The sequence below is a fragment of the Apteryx mantelli genome, chromosome 1 (assembly GCF_036417845.1).
Source record: "Apteryx mantelli isolate bAptMan1 chromosome 1, bAptMan1.hap1, whole genome shotgun sequence".
Lineage (NCBI taxonomy): Eukaryota > Metazoa > Chordata > Aves > Apterygiformes > Apterygidae > Apteryx > Apteryx mantelli.
Window position 1 is genome coordinate 153103626 of NC_089978.1, and position 23153 is coordinate 153126778.

Consider the following 23153-nt stretch of genomic DNA (forward strand, 5'->3'; position numbering starts at 1 on the left):
CACAGGTCAGTGGTTCTCCATGTTTCTAGAGCAAGTTTTCACTGATTTTTTGGAACAATTTTTTCTTCTTCTCCTCCTCCCTCCAATCCCTTCCCACCCTCCTCAGCCCCTCTCCTCCAGACTGTTACTTATTCCTTGCTTTCCAAATTCTAAAATCCCCTCGCAACCCTGAGCTGTACCAGTGATGGCTTGAGGCCTAAGCTAACAGACCTATCAGAGCTTATTAGCTTGGTATCCACTCTGATGTGCCCAGCATCTCGCCTTTAATGTCAGTATGTGTCATTACTGTATTCATTCACTAGTTATGAACTGTCACATAGGAGGACTACACCAATGACAGAAGAGGTCCAAGAGCTTTGGTTTGATATCCTTCCTTATGCACAAAAGCCATTCTTTCTCTTCCCGAACCCTCCACTTTGCTCTCTAAAACTTTTTGACTTTGGAGGGGGGGGGGCGGGGGGAAGATACTGCTCAGTGTTCTGACTTCAGAATTCTCCGATATATGAAATGCTTGTTTGCTATGCCAGTATCTAGAATTACAGTACGTATCTAGCCACATCCACATCTATCATGTCAGTCTGCTGCAAATGCAAAAATATTACAAATATTTCTTCATTTTGTACAGAGATCACCCACTCAACCGGATACTACAGTAATTACCAGTTAGTAAAGCAGCCATACCTCACTGAAGGGCAAGCGCCCTTTCTATAGGCAGGTAGTCACACAAACTCAGGCTGGCACAACCACCGACAAGCAAGCACAAATCCCATTTTTTCTTTTCACAGGGTCATATTTCAGGTTTTAGCAAATTAGTCTGAAAGTGACATCCACTTATAAACGCACATATAAATGCAAGAGATCTTTTTTTAAATTTAACTATTGTACAATAGGATTTCCTTCCCATAATAAGGGCAAGGGAGGGAAAGCAGAACTATCAAAACAACACAAGGAATTTTCTCCTGCTATTTATCCAAGGCATAAACAACCGACTGCACTGCGTTGCACAAAACCTGTTGTAAACCTTGGTCTTAACCTCATTATGTTATTGCCATGCTGTGACATTGACCAGGCTTGTGCCATTTGCAATTGCCAGTAAAGTGACAGAAGCATTTTCCTCTCAGCTTCCTATCTTAGGCAGTCTATAGTTTTATTCCTAAACGTACATTATCTCTGTTCTAATGCATAATTGTGGGGATAACAAGCAGAAAGCCTCTGTATCAGTTACAGCCTCTCATGCAGGCTGACTTTAATTCCCCTCAAACTAGCTCCAATTTTCCTGACTCCATCAAGAGAATACATAACACTATTCTTTGCAGAGTCAGGCCTGAGTTTTCTTTACTTGTAAAATCAAGCAAAGCCTCAGCGGAGTTCATTAATATGAAAACAATTTTGCACTTAATACAACTGCACTCCATTTGTGCAAGTTTAATAGTTTTTCAGTGAACACAGTACAAAATAAAAACAAAAACTACAGAAGCCAATTTCAAGCATTTGTTTTTACTACATAATATTGTTCTCATATTGTTCTTAAAGACAGTGGCAAAAACACTCCAATGAGCATAAAAATTCAAAACCTGGGTCTGAGCATATATGTGCATTTTAAAAATGAAAGTGCTTCATTGTCCAGCAACCATAACTAGACCTGTTATAAATGGCTTGCTGTTTTATAGGAATTATTATTATATGAAGTCGGATCACAATGAACCAGTCAATACATCTGTGTGGTATTTGGCCTGAACTTCTAAAAGATAACAGCTAATGACAATTCCTCTCTAGAACAAAATAAAAAGGACTATTTATTGGAAACTTCTGTATTTAGTTCCAATATGCATGCTGACAACAACTATGGCACAATTTTGAATAGCTGTTGCACCTAAAGGCAAGGTTTATTAAGAAGGAGATATAAATATATATTGCTGTTTTTTGTATACACCAATGAGGTATGTGCCTCCAAAACTTCTATGAAAGACATAGCAGTAAGTATGCCTCACTTGACCAATGGCTGATCACATCTGTGAAATTCATACAGATAATCATTCATCAAAATATTATTGAGCCATCATTTTCCTACTTTTACGCAAAAAGGAAGCCACTCTCACCATTCACAATTCTTTTCTCTCACCACTCTCTACTTCATTAGCTTATTAAAAACAACTGTTTGAATTTTACCCTCAGCCCCAAAAGAAAACACTGTTTGAAAAGTTATGATGAAACCTTAAAAAAGGAATATGCTGATCCTAAGGGAAAATTGGTAGTTTATTGGTGTCCACTGTTTGTGTCTCTTTCAGACCCTGTAAATTAGTTACTAACCACCAAGTGTTTCCTGAAGACGGTTTCTCCATATCTCAGGAGCTTAAGGATGTCTCAGGAAAGCAGGAACGTGGGAATGACTACGGTAACTTTATCCTCCAAAGTCTAAATTGCAAAGTGGAAATGAAACAAGAATTCTTACACAAGTGAAACTTTCTCTGGGCACATTCTGTATGTGTTCAGACTTACATCGATGCACAAGTACACACATCCATACACACTACTAACCTACTTGCACGCACTGCAGACATACACCCCTTTCACGTTTCTGATTGTAGCCTTTGGAGCTCTAGACTTCATGACTACAAAATAAATCTGATGGTAAGACTTTTGCTCACAGGTGTTGGGGGGAAATCAAGCAAGTATCCCAGCTCTTACAACAAGAGCATATTACCAGGCCCAGCTTCTTTCTAGCCTAGACTTCATCATACCCTTTGGCTGTTTGAGTGCGAGTTCCTGCCGTATGGAACAGCTTTCCTTTAATTCTGTGTTTCACCTACTCTTTCATCCCATTCCAAGACACAACTAACACATTTTTTTCACCCTTATCTCACTCTTTTGCCTCCATTCTCCCCTCGCTATTGCTCAGTACTTCACTCACTGATCACAACCTATAATTCTGTGAAGTGCTTGGGAATGCAATTGTATGACATATGCTCTAAAAGCTTGTTTCCTAACAGCAGTATATACATACAAAATAAATGTATATCAACATGAGGAAAAGAAAAACCCCAAGACCTAACAGGTGATAGTGCTGAATTGATTTTGATGGAATACGAAAGCACAGTTCAGTGACCCGCACTAACCATGTTCCACCCTGTCACTTGCATGTTGAAAAGGAACGCTCCTTTTTCAGGTCACAGGACGAAAGGCTGCTGGGCAGTCAAAGCTCCAGAGCTTGATCCAAAACATAGAACAGAGCCTTAATTCCACTAGTGAAAGTCTTGCCATTTTTAACAGCTTTTTCATTGAGACCCAGAGAACAAAGTGTAGTAAAGCAGATTGCCCAGTTTACTTTCCTCTCCTCCTCACTTCTGCGAACCAGCTATTCAGGTAAACTAACCACACCTCCTCATCCTCAAGGTTACAATATTTCTAAACTTTTTTAGGATGATAATTCTCACTTTTGTTCTTAATCCTATCCACAAATAAGGTGGATATTTTGAAGGATTGGTCAAATGAGGTAAAAGATGCAAGAGATGTCTTGGAGAACAGATTTAGAATAGCAATTCAGCTCACAAGGTGAATATGTTTTCTGATAATAGAACAGTTTCAATGTACCTCATTCAATTACAAAGTTATTTCAATATACTCCCAACCTGATATTAGCCAGCAGTCTCATCACTGAAATAAGGCAAATACCCGCACTCAATTAAGCTCAAGACAAATTAAGAGTTCTCTAACCTTCAACTCTGCTTCATTTTTGTCTTTTAACCTTGTAAGTGAGGATGTGAAATGAACAACACAGTCTTTTATAGTCACTGAGGAGCAACTGAATGTGCATTTTTAATATAAAATATTATTTCTGAAAGGTGCCAGGCTGAAGTATTCTAAACATACATAAGACAGGTCATTGCTGTTCCACAGTAAGTTGAGCTAGCAAAAAGACAGCAGCAGGAGATGCCACCAGCTCATGAACTCCTTTGTTAAAAACCCTGTACGGGCTTGAAATTAATTGTAAATATAGAAAATATTTTAAGCTTAACACTAAGTTTAACCACTTATCACCTCCTGCTCCTGTTTTTAAACTTCCTTAAGGAGTTAGAATAGAAAAATATAACACTAAGATTTTTTTTAGCCAGGAGTTCTGTTCCAGCAAAGTCCTGAAGTTTGCAATTTGTTTTATACAACTTCAAAAGATATTTAATCAAACGACTGACTTCCAGAGAACAGCATGGATCATTTTAATTACAGTGTCTGTCAACCATCCCAACTCTCCCTACTTTAGAAGTATGGCTTTTATTTTCCACCTCTGTTGCTCTAAAAATTCTTATGCCCCAATAAATTTCAGTAAGAAAATAGTGTCCCAACTCTTAAATTTTGGGAGTAGGTTTTTATTCTGATTCAGCCTGATAAGTAGGAGATTTGTTCACATATTTGGGAAGAAAGAAAAATGTTTTCTGCTAATTCAGTGGCTTGCATTCCCAAACTGTTTTGTTTTGTGCCTTACTGAACGGAGTTCTTTGCTATGACTTCATACTGAGCCAAAAGTAAACACTCTTTCCTTGTTCCATGGACAACTCTATCCCAAAGTACTAGCATTAGCATCAATGGCAACAGATGAAAAGCTATCTCCCTCAACAAGAGGAAAAAAATATATATATATACACATATATATATATACATTGTTCTACCAAATGCACATCTCAGTGTGAAAAGCAAACATTAATACACTTTCTAGAAATTAGTCATCAAGCTAGCTCCTATGTATCACCCAAGAGGAGGACTGTATCAATTTCACAATGGCACTTAGTAAGATGAAAACCATCATATAATCCATGAATAAAAGATTTCTTCTGCAAACACCTGCCGTTTAAATTTACCAAGCACTTTTGCAGCATGCAATTCTTGCTAACCAAAACTTCATACACAGGACCCATGCAATTTTTGGAACATTCTTTTCTAAAGCCAGCTCCACCGAAACAGGTGCTAACATGAATGAAAGATGTAGCACTCAAATCCCAAATCCACTTTATTATGGTCTCATCTTCAGTGGATATATTCATGTTCCCTAGCTTCAACAGTCACTCTAGTCACTTTTTAGAAGGACTTTTGAAGTAGTAAGACTAGACACCGGTAAGGACTTACCAGATTGGAATTGGTGGCATTGGAATCATCTTCTGGAAAGGGGATATAGATAGCTAAGGCCACACAATTGGCAAAAATAGTCAGTAAAATAATTATTTCAAATGGTCTGAGGAATGGAGTTAAGGGAATTGTTCTGAAACGTGCACACACGAATAAAAAAATAAAAGATTTTTAAGAATTCTGTTTAAAGAAAACATTCCAAGTCCCTTATATTCTGAAAAGAAACATATGCCTTTTTAAGTGCTCTTAGGAGCTCCCAGCCAAGAATCTTCCTAATATGTCAAAAGCAGTGTAGGCCAGTCGCGTGCCAGAGTAAACACAGATTTCTTAAAAGTTTTTTCTTCTTTTATTTATTTAGATTGCATTTTCCTTATTTTCCTTCAAGTGTGGCTGCGCTATTTTTAATAATAGAAGCCTGCTCTGGAAGTACTGTCATCTTTCCTCTTACAGTTACAGTTTGTCTTGGTCTTTTCCATCTGCATTTACTAACTCTAAAAATGATTTTTAATGAAAGTTCTTATTTTTTCCACTCTCTCTCACATATCTCAAAGTTAAAGGAAAGGGTTGAAGAAATACATATATATACTTAGAAGACATTTAAAGCCCTGACAATAAAATTTAAGGAAAAAAAAAAAAAAAAAAAAAAGGGCTTTGTCCAAAATGTGCTTATACTACACATTGCCACATATACTTTTTTCCCCTCCCTTAAAAGTTATTTGTGGGAGTATTAACTTTTCTTTTATTCGCATTTCAGCTGCCTTCCTGAGCAAAAAAAATGCACCTACCCAGTATGTTAGGGACACCAGGAAGGTAAGAGTTCTTTATGCCAGTGAAACTAGAACAAATTCAGGGGCATTTCAGCCTGGCATCAACTTCCTGTAAAAATAAATAAATAAATAAAACATCCCCCAAACCAACAGCATTAGGGATGTTCAATGAACAAACCTGATAGTGCAGTGGTCAGCAGACTGCTATTCTCAACAGGTTTTAGCAGGAAAGAACTGGAGAGCCAGATGCCCAGCAGCCTGAACTGCAAGATATATGCAGATCCCAGGCCACTGACCCCTATGTTTATTCTACATTTCAAATATGGAAGAGTCAAAGGGTTCCAAAACTTGCTGGACTACCATTCTTGAACCTATGAATAATAGAAGATATATGATAATATGGAGGAAGAAGATAGTCCAGGGCCTTTCTAGAAGAAGCTCAGTTCAGCTATCAGTGTGGCAAATAAGGCCTGCAGTCACATGGGAAGTCAGAACAAATAGACGGATTATTGGGCTACTGGGGATCTGGTCTTGGGAACTTCCTGGCCTAAAGGCCAGGATCAGAGTACATACATTATAGGCGAAACCAGTGGGACTTCTCAGATGACTAAGGTTGCATACACAGTGTTTACTGCACAAAGACCTACATTTCCATAGGCTTTCTTTTTCCTAATTGCTTCACTGTTCATGCTTTTTTTTTTTTTTTTCCTTCTAAACCTCTTACACTGTAAAGATAAAATGGTATAAAATCTGCAAAGACACTGCAGGCATAGCAGAAAATTAAACACACATGTAAATCTTTGCAAAATAAGGTAATTACTTCATTTCACTCTATATATGTATGTAAACATTAACATAGTTGCACTTCCAAGCTCTTAACACCATAATGTTTGGGTATGAAACTACAGAAGTACCATTTGATATTTGTTTAATGTCCACTGTGCTTAGAATTTAGATGTTCAGAAAATTAAGCTCAGCTTTTCTCAGTAATTTTTAGCAATTAGGAAGAGTCAGAGTACAAGAAAATTAAATCTTATTACAGCCTTTTAATGATGTTATTTGTTATTGAAGTGTTTCATGCTTATAAACACTAGATGTCCAATGAGAGGTTCTGACAGAAAAAAAAAATTATATATTTCCAGCAACTCATCTAAAACCAAATAAATACAAAAAAATGCAAGCACCAGCATCTTTGGATTGCTTTAATGACATTGTTTGGTCCTCTCTTGATCTCAGCAGTGCTGTATCCTGTTTTACAGGACATCATTCCCATCATTCATTGCTGATCTTATTCATTTATCAAATGTCACTCTGTGCTCTTTCTCTAAAGACATGGTTACTGAGGTGCTGGCAAGTAAGCCAATATTCAGCTTTGTCCTGTTAGTCATCATCCATCATCTTATGCTTAAAGTATCAGGGTTGTGCCAGAAGGGATAGAAAGTAACAAACCTAATCAAGGGGATTAAAAATTAGCATCTGAAGAAGAAAGGAATAGGCAGGTACCTACTTTAAGGACATCAAAGAATTGTCAGGAGCATTTTTAACAAGTTCTTTATCTGAAAGAGGTGTCCATATCAGCGAGACCTAATACACTCATTCTGTTTTCATGTTTCTAATGTCCCACCAGACCCCCAAAGAAACAATATTATCACATTGTCTTAAATACCATCGCTCATTTTTTTTATCATATTAACTATTGTTGAGTTCTGTACTGCCTTCCCTTAATGTACTTATCTATCCCTAGCAACATGCTTTTTCTTTTGTATTTACTGATGAACACCACTAGCTCGTGATTTACTGACAGTTATTGTTCAGGGTTAGTTTTAGTTTCTCTGGGGAGGCAGGGGGAGGTATTTTTATTTCAGCTTGTATTTCATACCAGTTGTAAAATTCAAGCTTGTGCTCCTTTGACTTTGCTGACTAAAGCAGCTTTGCTCCTTCACTTGATGAAGTCAACGGCCAGACTCTCGCTGCCTTTCCAGGGAAGCAGAACTGACCCCTGCATTCTGCAGTTCTCGGTCAGTGGTTATCATCTATCATCTGTGACACGGTCTGCTTCTTGTTCAGACTACTAGATCTGGCCCCCTGCTGCATCTGTACATGTTGCAGGATTACTTTAACTGCCTTTCTCTTTCCCTACGTCCAAATAATCAGAAGTTTTATCTTACCATTAGTGAGTGTTATTGGTTTCAATGGAATTCCAGTATAATTAACAGAGCTTAGCCCTGTTTCAGGGTTTTATCACATACAGTTTTTTCTGTCCCACTCCTTTTTTTGCAGAGGTGCCACAAGTTAAACAGCTCTGGTATTCTGAATCATACATATTTTTGTTAAACACATGCCACCCCATTTTCTACACTATACAGAAAGGAAAGCCAACAGCTGCTGTCAAGCCCACAGAGTCAGTTCAATTCTGGCTTTAGAATATGTACCTTGATATACCTTGCATATCTCCCATCAGTTTCAGCTTGTGCTGCACATGTTTGTGCAAGGGCAGAATTCAACCCTTAACCTTTATATGATTTAAACTTCTGGTGGCTTCTTACACACTGCTATGGGTAAGGCTTCAGTCCTAAACCATTTTTTCCCCCAGCATAAGTGATCTCAATTAAGATGTCAAATACTACTTGTGTACTTTAAGCTCCCAGTGGTACCTTTCAACTTAATATATTGATTTCTCCACACTTATGAACAGTGCCTGATGCACACTAACAATTTGCTGTTTTCCAAATGAGAACATCAAAAAGGATATTTCCATTCGACGATGCTGATGCATGCCCTCCGGATGGGATTTTTCAGTGTTAAACACAGCAGTGCCCGGGGAGGACGTGTAGCTGTGGTGGTACCCTGTTTTTTCTGTTTTCCATACTGCTGCCGTTTTCTCTGTGTGGAGCTAGCCGTGGATATTGTTGCATTGCCAGCACTGCCCATCAATTTGGCCTGCCTGGCAGCATCAATTGCAGCTTGCCAGGACAGAGCTGCCCCGGGAGTAGGGATGTGCTCTGGGGCAAGCCCTGCAGCTGCATTGGCATTCATGTTGGCATGAGCTGGACGGGGACTCCCATAGTTGGAACCTGTGAAAGAAAAAGAACAGAGAAAATTGTGGAGACATTTAACAGCAGAAAAGAGTGCATTGAAAAATCTTAAACATTAGTAAAACTCAAGATCTGAGGTTAAGGATAAGTGTAGGGTATCCACTGACTAACAGCTTTTTCCTCCAATTCAACCTCTTCATTTTAAAGTAATACTATTGTGCAGTCATTTATCTTGCAACAGTCTCCTAACAAGGACCAATGGACACATAGTTTAGAAGTGCCTCCAACCAACAATCTCCAGGGAGCCAACACAAAAAAAGTTGTCCTTCTTTTTCTTTCTTTTTTAGCCACACATTTTACAAGTCGTATTGTTTGAAAGCTCAAAAGCTGAGGCTAGTTCTCACTACTTCATCACACAGACATATGGCACCATGCTATGTAGCATGTGGCAAAGAACCCAGATGAGAGTCTCAAGTCCCATCATAAAAATCCTTGTGTTTTCAAGATTTCCTCAAGGTAAAATGAGATTTCAACTATGAGTTAAATGCTCTCTGCAAACAGTAGATATGCATAACCCTAAGAACAGGCTGGCTAAAAGGAACACTGAAGCAGCAATGGGAACGTAAAGGCAGGGTTCATGGCCTTTGTGTCCTATAGGATACTGGTGCAGGTAATTCAGGCCAACCAATGCATATATTTAGAAACTGGAAGAGATTCCTTATCCTGATAAACTGATTTTATAAGAGCTGAACTATTGAAATCAGTGGAATAAGACTCACTTTAAAAGCTATCACTGGCAAAAATGATCAAACCTAACAGTCAAGTTTTGCACCTATTTCAGCTTAAACTGAAGCAGTACATGCATTTGCCCAACCTTAACACTGGAATATGTCAGGTGACCATTTTCTCACGTCTCTGATATTTGGAAGATCGTAGCAGTACAAAAAAAACAAAGTCACCCTTTCAGGATAGTGCAATTGTTCCATTGTTTCAGTAAAGACAGTTATTATGCCACCTGTGCCTCTTCAATGAGACTTTTTCAGCAAGTGAAATTAAAACTTCAATCATTCCAAAATGAGTGAATTTTGAGGCTTCAAACCTGCTTCCCTGACTTTGTTGAAGTACACTTCAATTAAGATATGTGAGAATTTGGGAAAGATTAAATGAATTTTTGCCACAGACAACACTTTATAGAAGAAAATATAAGCCATGCTAGAAAAGTGCAATGTAAAGTCATAACAGCCAACTTTAATTAGGAAGAACCTCTTGTTTAGATGCATCCTGTTCAAGATTTAAAATCCTATTTAACTTTTTTGTGGACTTGTGAACATGCCTGGCACCCCATATTTGGGGATATGGGTAAAAGGAAGTTGGGAATGGTTTATAGATCTTGTTCCTTCATAGGCTATAAAAAAAGAATTCAGTTTCAAAACACTGCCTCCCCTCAAGAAACTGTTTCCCTTACATCTCATCAGAAAAAACTATGCTTTTCTGAAGCATATGTCTAAAGGGCAGATAGTAGAAAACCCAGTAAAAGACTTAGATCACCTTCTATTTCAAAGCAAGCTCAAAGTCTATCATTGATTGTGTTCCACTTTAGATTAATGTGGAAAAGGGGTGTTATTAATTAGATCAACTGGGCTCCTGTAGACTAGAGGACAAAGCAAACAAAGACCATGTGACTCTTATCCTTCGATAAGAGATATTAGATGAAAGACAAGTTAAATTAGGGAAACCAGCAACCATTTCAAAGTCTTGAAAAAGAAAATTACTCAGGATGCATATTTTAAGGTTGTACATGCAATGCCAAGATATCACAGCAATGACTGTATTACAAATGAATCAGAGCAGATAGAGTAATAGAATCACACTGACAGACGCAGTGCAACAGGCTATGCCCCTACCTAGGCAGTACACAAGATTTTAAAATTCATCTCACTGAATCACAAGGACGGACACAATACAGTTAGATGTTATTTTATGTCAGGCATTGCGATAAGATTACCAGGCTGTTATAGTTTCACTACATAGCAGGAAAATCTAGAGCTTGCCATTATTTGCTGAAAAACCTCCTAGTTACAGAACCAGCCAAAGGAAACTGGTGAGTAATATCACTCTGATATGTGAAAGGGAAAGCAGAAAGAAACAAGAAATGGGAACTAGTTAATTCACATCCCTAACATTTTCAAAGTGAGAAAAAGAGCTTTCAGAATTGCACAGGCTAAGCAGATTTCCTAGCTGAAGCTGGCAACCAACTGGCAGACAAACTTAGAAGTTTTCTAAGACTAAGCAAATTGTACCCAGCACTACTCATGGGATATATATTTATTTTCAGACTAGTTCCAGATTCAGTTTTTCCCTTCAGCATCCTTTTGACCTCCCTACCCCAAGGCACACTGGAAAGAAAAATAAATGGAAAATTGCTCTAATTATTCTCCAACTCCAGCTCTTATTTAATACTGAGCCATTACAGCAGATAAGAAAGACGCGTGTGTTTTCCAGTAAAAGCAAACTTGCTGATCCATCACCACTATGTTCTTATCATGCGGTTATGAAAATAAACAGCTGCTTCACCTTAATGAGGACTTCTCTGCAATTTGGGAATGTGTCAAGTTTCTCCATTATTACTGCTTATTAGTTAGATTTTTCATGAGGATTCAAGTCTATGTGTTTTGACTTTGATGTGCCAGTGTAGTTAAGGATACAGCTTCTGGGGATTTCGTTGCTTTTACTTCTACCACAATCACAAGGCCCATAATAACATCCTTTATCTCAAATTAACTTCAAAATATGAGTCAGTAATGACAGATTTATATTAGCAAATATTACAAATATTGATTACTGATAAAGATCTGTGTTTTATGAAGCTCAGAGGCTGCAGACACTATCTGTACTAAATAACTAATGGCAGTGACAAATGACTTGATCTGCAGGCACTTTATAGAAACAGCTTAAATTAAAAAGAGTAAAGCTCAGAGTTTCACAGAAAGTACAAAGAACTGAGCAGAATATTTTCAAAGACAGTACAGCCAAACTTAGGAAATTCAGCACAATAATTTAGATGCTTAGTATTAATTCCTAGGACGTAAGCAGAACATGTCTCATATTGAGCTTGTGAGGCACCACAGTAAATTTCACCTATGGCAGTCATTTCTCCCTTACCACAAAACTTTGCTGTAACCTGAGAGTTGCAGTTACTGGAATTGCTATTTTCATTTTGCAATGTGGCAATTAAAATGCTTCATTTGATTTCCCTGCTACAAATGAAGTTCCATGATACCTAAATCACTTTAATTACATTTATTTATATGGTTATAAAGCTGGAAGGTGGCCAGAAGCAGGAAAGAGATTTAGCCCCCACCCAAACAGAATCACTCACTAAAGCACTGGGATCTGCAGCAGCATCACGCTGCTAATCTCTACCACCCTTTAACAAGAATTTGTGCTGTTGACTATGTCCAGCTGGTGCACAAAACTGAAAGGTTTATGAATCCTTTTCTCTCTCTCTCAAGCACTTCTGTGCTATGACTCTCAAATTTAAATGTTTGAATAGTAATTAAACAGAAAAGGCCATATCAACAAATAAATTAGATTACAAAGTCCTTGGGATAGACTTTCATTTCTGCAAAGTTGCAAAGTTCTAGAACTATCTCAAATATTGAAATAACAGAAATAAGTTTCAAAATTAAGTCAGAAAGGTAACAAATAAGGCTGCTATACAACAAGAAGTGAACCATTTTGCACAAAATACACAATGTTGTAAATTTACAACTAAAACACCGAAAGAATGTACAGTAATGACCACCAAAACCTTTATAAGTGCAAATGTACATGCAACTGTCATGACACATTAATTGATCCAAAAGCATCATTAAAAAAAAAGCCTAAGTGGTGACCACTCTGTGTGGAAGTGGGCAAGTTAATGGCATTGCAGCTTTTGAGTTTCTTGATTTCATCTAGTTATACACAACATTTATTTTACAGGAGTTTTGCTTAGATTAATTCTTAAAAAGAAATTACAGCTATGCCAATGCTGAATGTCACTCTTTTTTCAGTCACTCTATAAACATCATAACACTAAAACTGCAAACATTAGAACAATAGTGTTGCACAACTGTATTTTTCCTCAAAGCATAAGAAAGGTTAGTATAGTGAAAGACAAAACTCATTAAGTCATATCTTAATTGATTTCAAACACTGAAATAAAACATACAGAAATTAGGAAGCTGATCACACTACTAAGATCATGTAAGACTACAACCCAGACACACAGGGAAAAAGGTATAAAAGGATGGAATGAGAGGTGCCTAATAAGAAACACAAAGAACACACACACACACACACACACACACACACACACACACAAAAAAAATCAGTCTATCAGGATATCTGTTAGTTAGAAGAAGAATGTGGAAAACATTGATCCATTAGCCAGTGGAAAATTAGAGCGTTTGATAAATGATGTCAAGAAGAATCAAGTGTTTCATATCCTTTTTGCATCTATCTTCACTAAAGGGAAAAAAATAAAAAAGCAAAAGCAGGTGACTAGCACAATTAATCCCAAACCAGGTACGATTTCCACCTATATGAGAAAAAGAGCAAGTTAGAAAGTACTTAGAAAATGTACATGCTTTCAGCTAGCTCTAGTTAAGTACTGCATCCTCAAATACTTCAGAAAGTTCTTTAAATAATCTCAAAGCTGTTGGCTGCAGTTTTGAACTCATGGAGGATGGGAGAGATCTCAGAGGACTAAGAAAGGGCAAATGTAGTCCCCAATAAAAAAATAAGAGTGAGAAAGGGGGAAAAGTCAAACCCAGCTTAATATCAATTCCCAGAAAAAATCTGCAACAAACAAGTGTCAGCAAGTACTTGGAAGACAAAGAGAAGTAGCAGCAGACAGGGATCTGTCAAGAACACACTGTGTCAAAGACGACTTTATTCCTACCACAACCATGCACCAGAATTCACAGGCAGGACAGGAGCTGTAGGTGCCACATCTCCTGACTCCCTTAACACTTTTGATAAGGTCTCATATGACACTTTTACAAGCGTGCTAGAGACACATGAGCTAGAAAAAACCTGTTGTTATAACATGCATGCAAAGTCAGTGGATGCCTGAGAGCAGTGAACATTGGTACACAGTCTAAATAGATGCATGTGGCACATAGAGGGTCCCAGCTTCCTGCCCAGTATCTGATTCTGTTCTATGTGTTCATTAAAAATCCAGAGGACAAAGTGGGGAATGGTGTTATTAAACGAGCAGGTAACTATGAAGCTGGGAGATGGAGCAAATATACTGAAGGGCAGGATTAGAATTCAAAATGAGCTTCATGAATTGGAGAAAAGGTCTTAAAAATAGAATACAGTTCAGCAGGGACAAAGGCAAAGTATTTAAGCAGGATGAATCATCTGCCCAAATTATTTTCAGAAAAACCTTGGGGGTTATATTGGATTCCCAGCAGACCAGGAGTTGACATTGCCATACTGCTTGCTCCCCACAAAAGGCAATCATCGCAATGCAGTATATGAGCAGGCATACAATCCACACAGCACGTCAAGTAAGGCTTCCCTCCAGCTCTGTGCCGGCAGGGCTTCAGCGGGAATGCTGCAGCCAGGTTTGGGTTACACACATCAGGAAAGATGCGGCTCAACTGAGGCAGCCCAGGAGAGGGCAATGAGAGCAACCAAAGGCCCCCCAAAATGGGCTACGCAGCAAAGAGATGGAAGTGGGAATGCTAGAACCTGGACTGCTTCTCCTGAGAATACGAGGATGACGACGACATGGTAACGGTCTTTAAGTTTAAGAAATACTATTTCAAAGAACAAAAAGGGAACAACTCTCAGCAAATAAGCAAGTAATGAATTTTTTCTTACTGCAAAAGCTAAGATGCACATTAGGAAAAAAAGAATAAACTTCCTAATAGTAATGACAATGAAGCATACATATCGGTTGCCTGGATTGGTGGCAGTAGCTCCTGCACTCTAGGTCTTTTTGACCAGTTTAGAGAAACATTTCTCTAGAATCACATACACGAGGCAAGATTTGTAGGAGGAAGCAGTATTTGAAGATACCTCTCTGATGAAGCCCTGCTTGACTCAAACCTTTAGATCACAGCTCCACCAGTACATTATAAGATGTATTTAGACATGCTCATCACTCTTATGGGAGGTGGGGGCCCTTGGACCTATTTTCCTGTAACTTTATTTCTTTAGTTGTGAAAACTCATTTTGAAAATACATTTTTCCAGAAGTCCTTCAGTATCTCAGGACAATAACAACTAGCCATACACAAAGTTTAAAATCTTGAAGTGAAATAACCCAGCTTATTTGTATGAGAAAACAGTCTTTTCTGGAAATCCTTATTAAATTCTCAGTGTACTTCCCTTGAAATTTCACCTAAAGAATGCAGGACTGCACTCACATAAATCTCACTTTCTTTAAAGCATGATTTGGACATTTTTTCTTATTTGCCTATTTAAGATAGTTGACAAGACATCTATTCTGGCAGAGTTAACATCTACGGTGACACTTCCCCCCACTCCAAAAATAAGATTTTTCTGGAGGTAACGTACAAGTAGAAATAGGGGTTATAATGAAAGCTGGGTTGCAACCTGAACCACAGCTTTTGCTATAACAAAATTTATAACATACACATGCACTTTAAACATCATGTCAAACTAAAACTCAGCATGTAGTTGTTAGCCCAGATAAGAGTTAAAGAATTTTTGCTGTAAATTGTTTTGGGGCTTCAGGACACACACATAAAAGATACATGATTTAAGACAGTTCATTTGCCATAGTTGAGACTAAACATTTTTTAAAAAGTAAACACAAAATCTTATTCAAGACTTATGCTTCATTTGCAACTAGAGCTCTTTGTTTTTCTTTATATCCCCCCTCCAAACAGAGCTTTTTTTACTGCATGCCATTAGTGTAAGAAGATGCAATGAGCTACCACCAATGTGAAAAAACAAGTCCGCTTCGATGAAAAGAGCAAGTGCAGAAGCTCCTCTCATATCAAGTAATGAATGCCTCCAAGTTAAATATTTACACTTGAAAATTAACTATGGACTCAGCATGGTAAATTTTCATAACTTGGTCAACATTATGTAGATTTTGAATTTTCTAAGGAAGGGACAAACTTTTTTTCTGTATTGGTACAACATCTAGCAGAATGGATCCCTGGCTGATGAAAAAGGTTCAGAGGCCCAACAAGAATACAAATAATAATAATTCTTTTTCAACACCAGAATAAATCATGGGTCAACTCTTCCCTTCAGGGTCACTGTATATATAGTTTTATCCATGCAAAAATATCTTGCTTCACCAGAGCATGCTGGAAATCTGTGGCCTCCTGATAAGATGCTTCCTCTATATGCACTCTCCTAGACACTCAAAAGATTTAGGCACAGAAATACAGATTTCTATCATTTCCATCCAAGCACTGGTGAGCTCTTTGAGATTGCTCTCGGACACACATGCATGTGCACAAACAATACAACTGATTCTTTTGGCATGCAACCTGTCTGCACTATGGAATAGTGCAGTCGGGCACAGGAGAGACCCTGGTTTAGCCTGCCTTCACACCACCACAACTAGCAAGCCGCCTCACAGGCCATTTAGGCAGTTAGCTGTCCCATTTGGGAGATACCAACAAATCTGAACAAGGTCTGACAGACCTGAACAGAGCCTGTCAGATATGCATGGAAGTATTTTGAGAGCTATGCTTGGCCTTACTGGATAAACATATGCCCAGTAAAACCAGAGATCACGAGCTGGCAAGGTTCTTCCAGTGTCATATCCCCATATGATACAATTTGCCATCTTCTGATATGGGAAGGAAGAGGAGGGGAAAAAAAAAAGAAAAGAAAAAACTCACAACCCACAGAATAAGGAATGACGTGACTTAGAGTATATGCTCTTTCATACTCCAGTACAGCTATATGTATATATTTTTCCAAGAATCCAGCTAGTCAAAAAAACATTTTACCAAGACTTTTGTTTGCATTTAGTCATGAAATATAGATATGCTCCTTTAAAGAAAAAAAAAAGAGCAAACATTGTATTGACTACATTATTGCTATAAAATCAGTAATTTAATCAACAGAATGATGACCTGAAATTATATTTACTTTCTTCCTGATAGTCTGTATACTTTATTTGAAAACTGAGCCTTTGATACACACATGCAAAAAAACCCAGCACTATGGCCAGACGTATAACCAGAGTCTTCCATTGTCAGTCTCAGATAAGATCTCTTTTCTGTTTGAAAATGCCATGTTTTTCAATGAACACAATTCTTTTTTTTTTTTAATAAAAGAAATGATCCTGTTCTTGAAATAAAAGCAAATTATATTCTTACTGACTGGCTAATTTGTTTCCTATGGCTCAGTCTACAATGACACAAATGACAAACTCCCTCTCCCCCCTTCTAATTAGCAGGGTGATAACAAGTTAGTATCTGCGATTTCACAGCTCCAGTGCTCCTTCTTCTATTTCTCTAGTTTGTATCCTTCCATTCTGAAAGGAAACAAAACCAAACAGAGCAGTCTGTTCTGTCTCCTTCACCCAAGAGGTGTTTCGTCAAGTCTCGTTGGAATAATCTGGAAAGACAGACATTAGAAAATCCTCAGGGGTCCCCCAAAAAATCCAACTAGCTCCTGACTTGCTCTTCTGCGATTATGCTGCGACTGTGCGCTCAAAGAAAAGAGAAGACATCCAGAACCAGACAAGGAAAGAAAGTATCCTGTTTAGGAAGGAGATAGGGGAAAAAGCAGTGAGCCTACTAAAAGTTAAGCCTCTTCCCTCCACCCCAAGGCAAGTCTTTAATATAAAAAGTTTGGTAATTGATGCTGATATCAGGAGAGCCATAGGAGTCTATAATAAAACCCCCTACACTAAAAATTTTACTAAGAGAGAATTGTACTAGGCTGTTGGTGGGAGGGAGGGGGCAATTCCCTTTGAAGGATTCACATTTTCTTGTAGCTTTTGAGCTACAAAAAAGAAAAAAAAAAAGGCACATGAAAAGAACCCACAAGTAAGCCTCCCTGGTTTCTTGAGACATGTTTCTGGTGGCACCCAGATGCAGCTCTCAGACGCCGAGCCAGAGAACACTTTCCTTTCTTTCAACCACAGCTCACTGAAGCAGTCATGAAAACTCAAAAATAGCAACAGAGGACTAGTGATGTAAATATCCTTTTACTAACAACAGTATTTGCATTCATCTCAAGTAAGCCTGGGAGAGCCCGATTAGCTATGGATTTGAAGGAATGGCTAGTAGGAGTTTTTATGCAGCGCTGTAGTTCTGCTGGGGTAACGCAGTCTTCCACAAAATGCAAAGCACAATGCACTTCTAACATCAAATGGAATATAATTTTAAAAATTATGCTCTTCACTTGTAGCAGTTATAGATGCATGTCTCATGCACTATACATCTACCTAAAGTCTTTCAGAGTGCCTATTGTTACAAAACTTTTGCAGTAACATGTGCTAATAGGTGTATGCATGTCATGGTAAGCGTCTTGGAAGAACATCATACTTCTTGGGACAAACTCCAGGCACAGATCCTCAAATGAGGAGACCTTGAGAGAGCTTTCTTGCTTAAACATATCTTAACATATCTTAAACATATCTTTTTGCTTTCATCTACAGTAAATACAGTTCTAATCTAATCTTAAAAAAAAAAGTCTGATGTGCAATTAAACTTAAGTGGATAAAATGAGATGCCATGACTGCCACCTGCATGTGGGGAGCATATGCGTGCATGTGTGTTTACGTATTAGGTAAAGAGCAATTCTGTAGCTGCCGTTCTGTAAAAAGCACATTAGATACTGTTTCCTATTTTGACCCAAAACATGTGACAAAAATCTGGAAAATACATACAAGTGTATGGTATCTAAACAATTCAAAGCTTGCCATTTCAATGGTTCTTCATTCTGTAAAGTCAATCACATTTCCTCCACAGCTTAAGCTCTTCTCAGTCAAGAAATGGAAGTTTCTTCACAGTTGCATCAGGTAGATGATTGCCAGAAAGCACAAAACAGATCCCTCTAAATAGGTCTACATCTGAGTTAAAGATGGTATGAATTTGAATGAACACAGATCAAAAAAAAAAAAAAAACCACCCTCTACATTGTTCAGTTCTAAACACAGATCAGTGCTGATAAACAATACACAGTGCAAATTCTTTTGGCTTCACAGGCTGAGATTTTGGCTTCCTCTTGCTGTTTATGGGGTCAGTGCTCAGATGCATAAACTCAGACAGCAGGCAGAGTTTGTAAGAAAGGGCTTAGCAAGTGTATAAAAATAAAGTATACTTCTGTCCTTCCTCTGCATAAGTACCCCCTGCCAGCCCTCCCAATGGTGATAGCTATATTAGGAAGCCATTAATCCACAATTTATCATAGAATAATTTAGTTTAAAAAGGACTCTGGAGGCCAGCTGGTCCCTGCCTTCCCTCCTTCTTTGACCCCTCATTCAACGCAGGCAGATTTCAGCAACCCTCTGGCTACCCAGCACTTACTTGCACTACTACTGCTCTGAGGCTGTGGCTAGGGGAGCAAGGACTATGCACCCAAACCAAAGGTACAGGAATGAGCAAGGCTTCATGCACAAGCTTGTATTAAAGCATTTCTCTCCCAAAGAGCAAAGATAGATTGCTTAGCCTCCAGGATCATCAGTCATTCTTGTATGGAGGCTTTTATCTAGTCATCTAGTTTTTAAATTCACTTTCTAGTCAGTGTCGCACATGCTGCCCTATCAGAAAATATGGATAGCTTTTCATTTTTCCTACATTTCTGCAAATATACATGGTTTTAATGTCTTTTACTTTCCTGATAGCTATTGAATCAGATTTCTTTGCTTCCTCCATAAAGTAGATTACATTAACATCCAAAGCAGGGCTCCTAAACTGCATTAACTTTTAAGATGAAATCAACTTTCAGATGCATTCCTCTTGGGTAAAATAAACTTGGTCTAAATTTTCAAAAGTGACTACTGCTTTTAGAGGTGTCAGATATTGCACATACAATAAAATAAAATAATATATATCTAATTTTCAGAGGCATCTACTACACTACACTTGCAAAAAAGATACCTGCAAATTATATCATTAGCACCCACCCAAAACAGAGGCACCTAAAAACTATATTTTGCTTTTGAAAATGCGAAACTTAGAATTTCCTTTAAGCTGCATTTACCTAATGTTTAGATTATGCATGTATCATCCTAATAAATTAAAGATGCATTACCTTCTTGAAATGCAGTTTCAAAGGAAAATGTGTTAAAAGATGTTTCAAGTGTCAAAACTGACTTTAATTTCATCTGTTAATCTTAGTGTTTTAACAATCACGTTTTTCTATTTTTAAAATGTGATTTTTCCCTGCTGCTTGGAGCAAGACTAACAAAACATCAGAAAAAGGCAACTATAGGGAAAAGTTTGGAAATCAACTATACAAGAAGTTCTACCAAATCCAAAATATTAAGTGAAAATAAGTTTTTCTTCCTAATTTCAGTAATCCAATTACTGTAATCTTAGTTTGAAATAATTTTATACCAGATAAAAGCATAAAAACAGGAGGGATCTTTTTAACTTGGCACCTTTCAGGTTCTAGAAAGAGATTACGCGAAAAATGGCAAAGTTTGAACTGAAGAAGGTTAAAAAAAAAAAAAAAAAGCTGCCTCAGTCATATCATTCTGTTTTCTTTCATCCACAGAACATCATGAGGATGTTGCATATGTAACGGACTCTGCAAATCAGGAAGAGAAAGGCAGCCCTTTCACTTGGGAACCTCCATTACAACAAACCCACAGAAAATTGCTAACTGCATGAATATAAACCATGATATACAACAAAAGAAAAAAAATGGCTTGAGTTTCAAATTCAGGGTGACATTGAAAGGCAGTCTGAAAAAATGTACTCCTATTCAAACTAAGCTTATTTGATGTAGAGGCACTGCAACATTAACAGATACATATTTATAGTTAATTGGTACAGAGAAAAATAATTTTATTGAATTGTCTGAGTATCTAAAGCATTATGTTCTGCCGCTAACACGCGGACATTTCTCTAATGGACTTTTGTATTTACTGGTATCGACTTGGAAAGTGTTCAAAGTCTGAATACTAAGTGTGTGTAATATTCAGACGCAAAAACAAGCACTCTTGACTTGCTCTGTTAATTTCCAACCTAAATAAGGCCCTTGCAACTGTAGCAGAAAGAAAAAAAGTACAGGAAAAACTATGTGGTCACTAGAGGCAAACACAAAAGATAATAAAAGGTGGGAAAATTTAGCAAGACAATCTTCGTGAGCACCTTTGAGAAAAAACAGTGTCTGGCTTGCATCTTCTGTTGAACACAGTAACACGTAACCCTGAAACAATTATACAAACTATACCCTGAAACTGTCTATACAAACATTATTAACCAGCTTCTCTGTGACCTTTTCTGCAGTAGATGCAGACAAATGTTTGAGACAGTCTTTATAGATTCTTTCTAAAAATATAAAATCCTGTTTATATAAAAGCAGATTCATTGATCATTACTGAATTTACACGTACCAAAGAAAAGGTGGCGACAGCAGATGCAGAGCAGGTTTGTAGAACACTTGCTTAGAAGCTGGTGGCCAATATTTATGCTCATACCACGAAGGTAGTACTCCAGCTGCTGATCCAACCTCTGTCTTTTCTATAGTTCTCGGATCGCACTGAAGGCAGTGGAAGCTGAGGCTTTTTTGTACCTTTCCTGGGGTACTCTGTGCTTTGCAGGATCAGGTTCACAAAGAGGGCAAGCAATTTTCCAAACACTGTACTCGGATAGTATTTGAACACCAGTTGAGAGAGTCTACATTTCTACTGCTCATTAGGAAGAAAAAGTCCAGTCTGTTTACCAAGAAGGACTGGGCACCTCTAATCACCTCCAGAAACACTGCATCAGTGTTGTGGCCTCCCTGCTTGTAGGCAGAGCTTGAGTGTGAGCGAGCTTCTCTTGCAAGACTGAGATTCTTTATCTTGAGACCCAGCTGGCTGGATCTAAATAATAGTCACAGAGTAAGCCAACGCACAGATGACGTGGACCTTGACATGGACTATCTGCAAGTCTAGAAGTCCAGGTAACATGCTGTATAGACAAAGCCACAGCACTGCTATGGAAGACAGAATTACGTTCTCCAGTTTTGGGATCCACACCTCAAAAAGAGTAATAGAATAAAGTACTCAGAGAAAGAGGTACAAGAAAATATAGAGTGGAAAAAATATTTTATAATGAGGAACTAAAGACATATCAATATAGTCTTGCACAAGAAATAGTTTAAAAAAAAGTGACCACAATTTACCAGCATGAGCATAAAAAAATTTTGATACCAGGTGACCCTTTAATCTAACTGAAAAAACCCTTATGAGATTAAATATTTGGTAGCTGAAACTAGGCAAGCTCAGATATCTAATAAGGTATACATTACTAAGAATAAGGGTGCCTAACCACTAGAAAACTTAACTGTGCAACGTTAGGAGTCACTTTAACTTTGGGTCCCCAAATCAGGGGCCTGGACATTCTTCTGATGTCCATGGTGTTTTGGTGCTCAAGCAGAAGGATTCAGAAACTGCTGGGGGAGCTTCTTTGGCCTGCTAGGTGTCCCTCCTGCCCTTAAGATCCATTATCCACAGACAGCCCAAAAACAGCAGGAAACAACACAATTACAATAACATTTAAAATACATCACTTGGAAATCTACCTCTAAAATAGTATCATTTGCAACATATCTAGGCCTGCAGCAAGATAAATCCAACATTTTCACACACAGACTGGGGATTCCCATTGCTGTACTTATTGCAAGTTATTTGCAGCACAATGGTTTAATCAGAAAACTAGTGTTACAAAAACAGTTACAATATTTTAAGTAAATTACTCCCACTTAAATCTATACATTTCCTGAAACGTTCTCTTGTCTCAACTTTTGAGTCACTATCATTACTAGGCACTGGCAGCAAAAGAGCATTCAAAAGCAAATGGTGAAATGATGACAGAAAGCATCATAGACAATCCTATGCAAAATTACAGAATACCTTCCCACAGAAGCATAGCATATGCTTGTGATTTCTACAGAAACTTTAAACGGGAAGCCCCTGATAGGGAACACTGCCATTGTATTATTATTATTATTAGTGTAAAACTGCCCTCACTTTCCATTTTCAAAATTCAAATTTAAAATTTGAAACCAAAAAATTTGAATTATTA

General features: G+C 37.9%; 1 protein-coding gene across 1 annotated transcript in view; it reads right to left on the reverse strand.

Moving 5' to 3' along the window:
* The window catches only part of CACNA1C (calcium voltage-gated channel subunit alpha1 C), a 500936-nt gene that overhangs the window by 416202 nt on the left and 61581 nt on the right, over positions 1–23153 (reverse strand). Inside the window, exons 2-3 of the mRNA XM_013947219.2 lie at positions 8636–8959; positions 5119–5222 (exon numbers count right to left, since the gene is read on the reverse strand). Coding sequence (XP_013802673.1) covers positions 5119–5222; positions 8636–8959 — 428 coding nt within the window. The remainder of the gene's footprint in view (positions 1–5118; positions 5223–8635; positions 8960–23153) is intronic.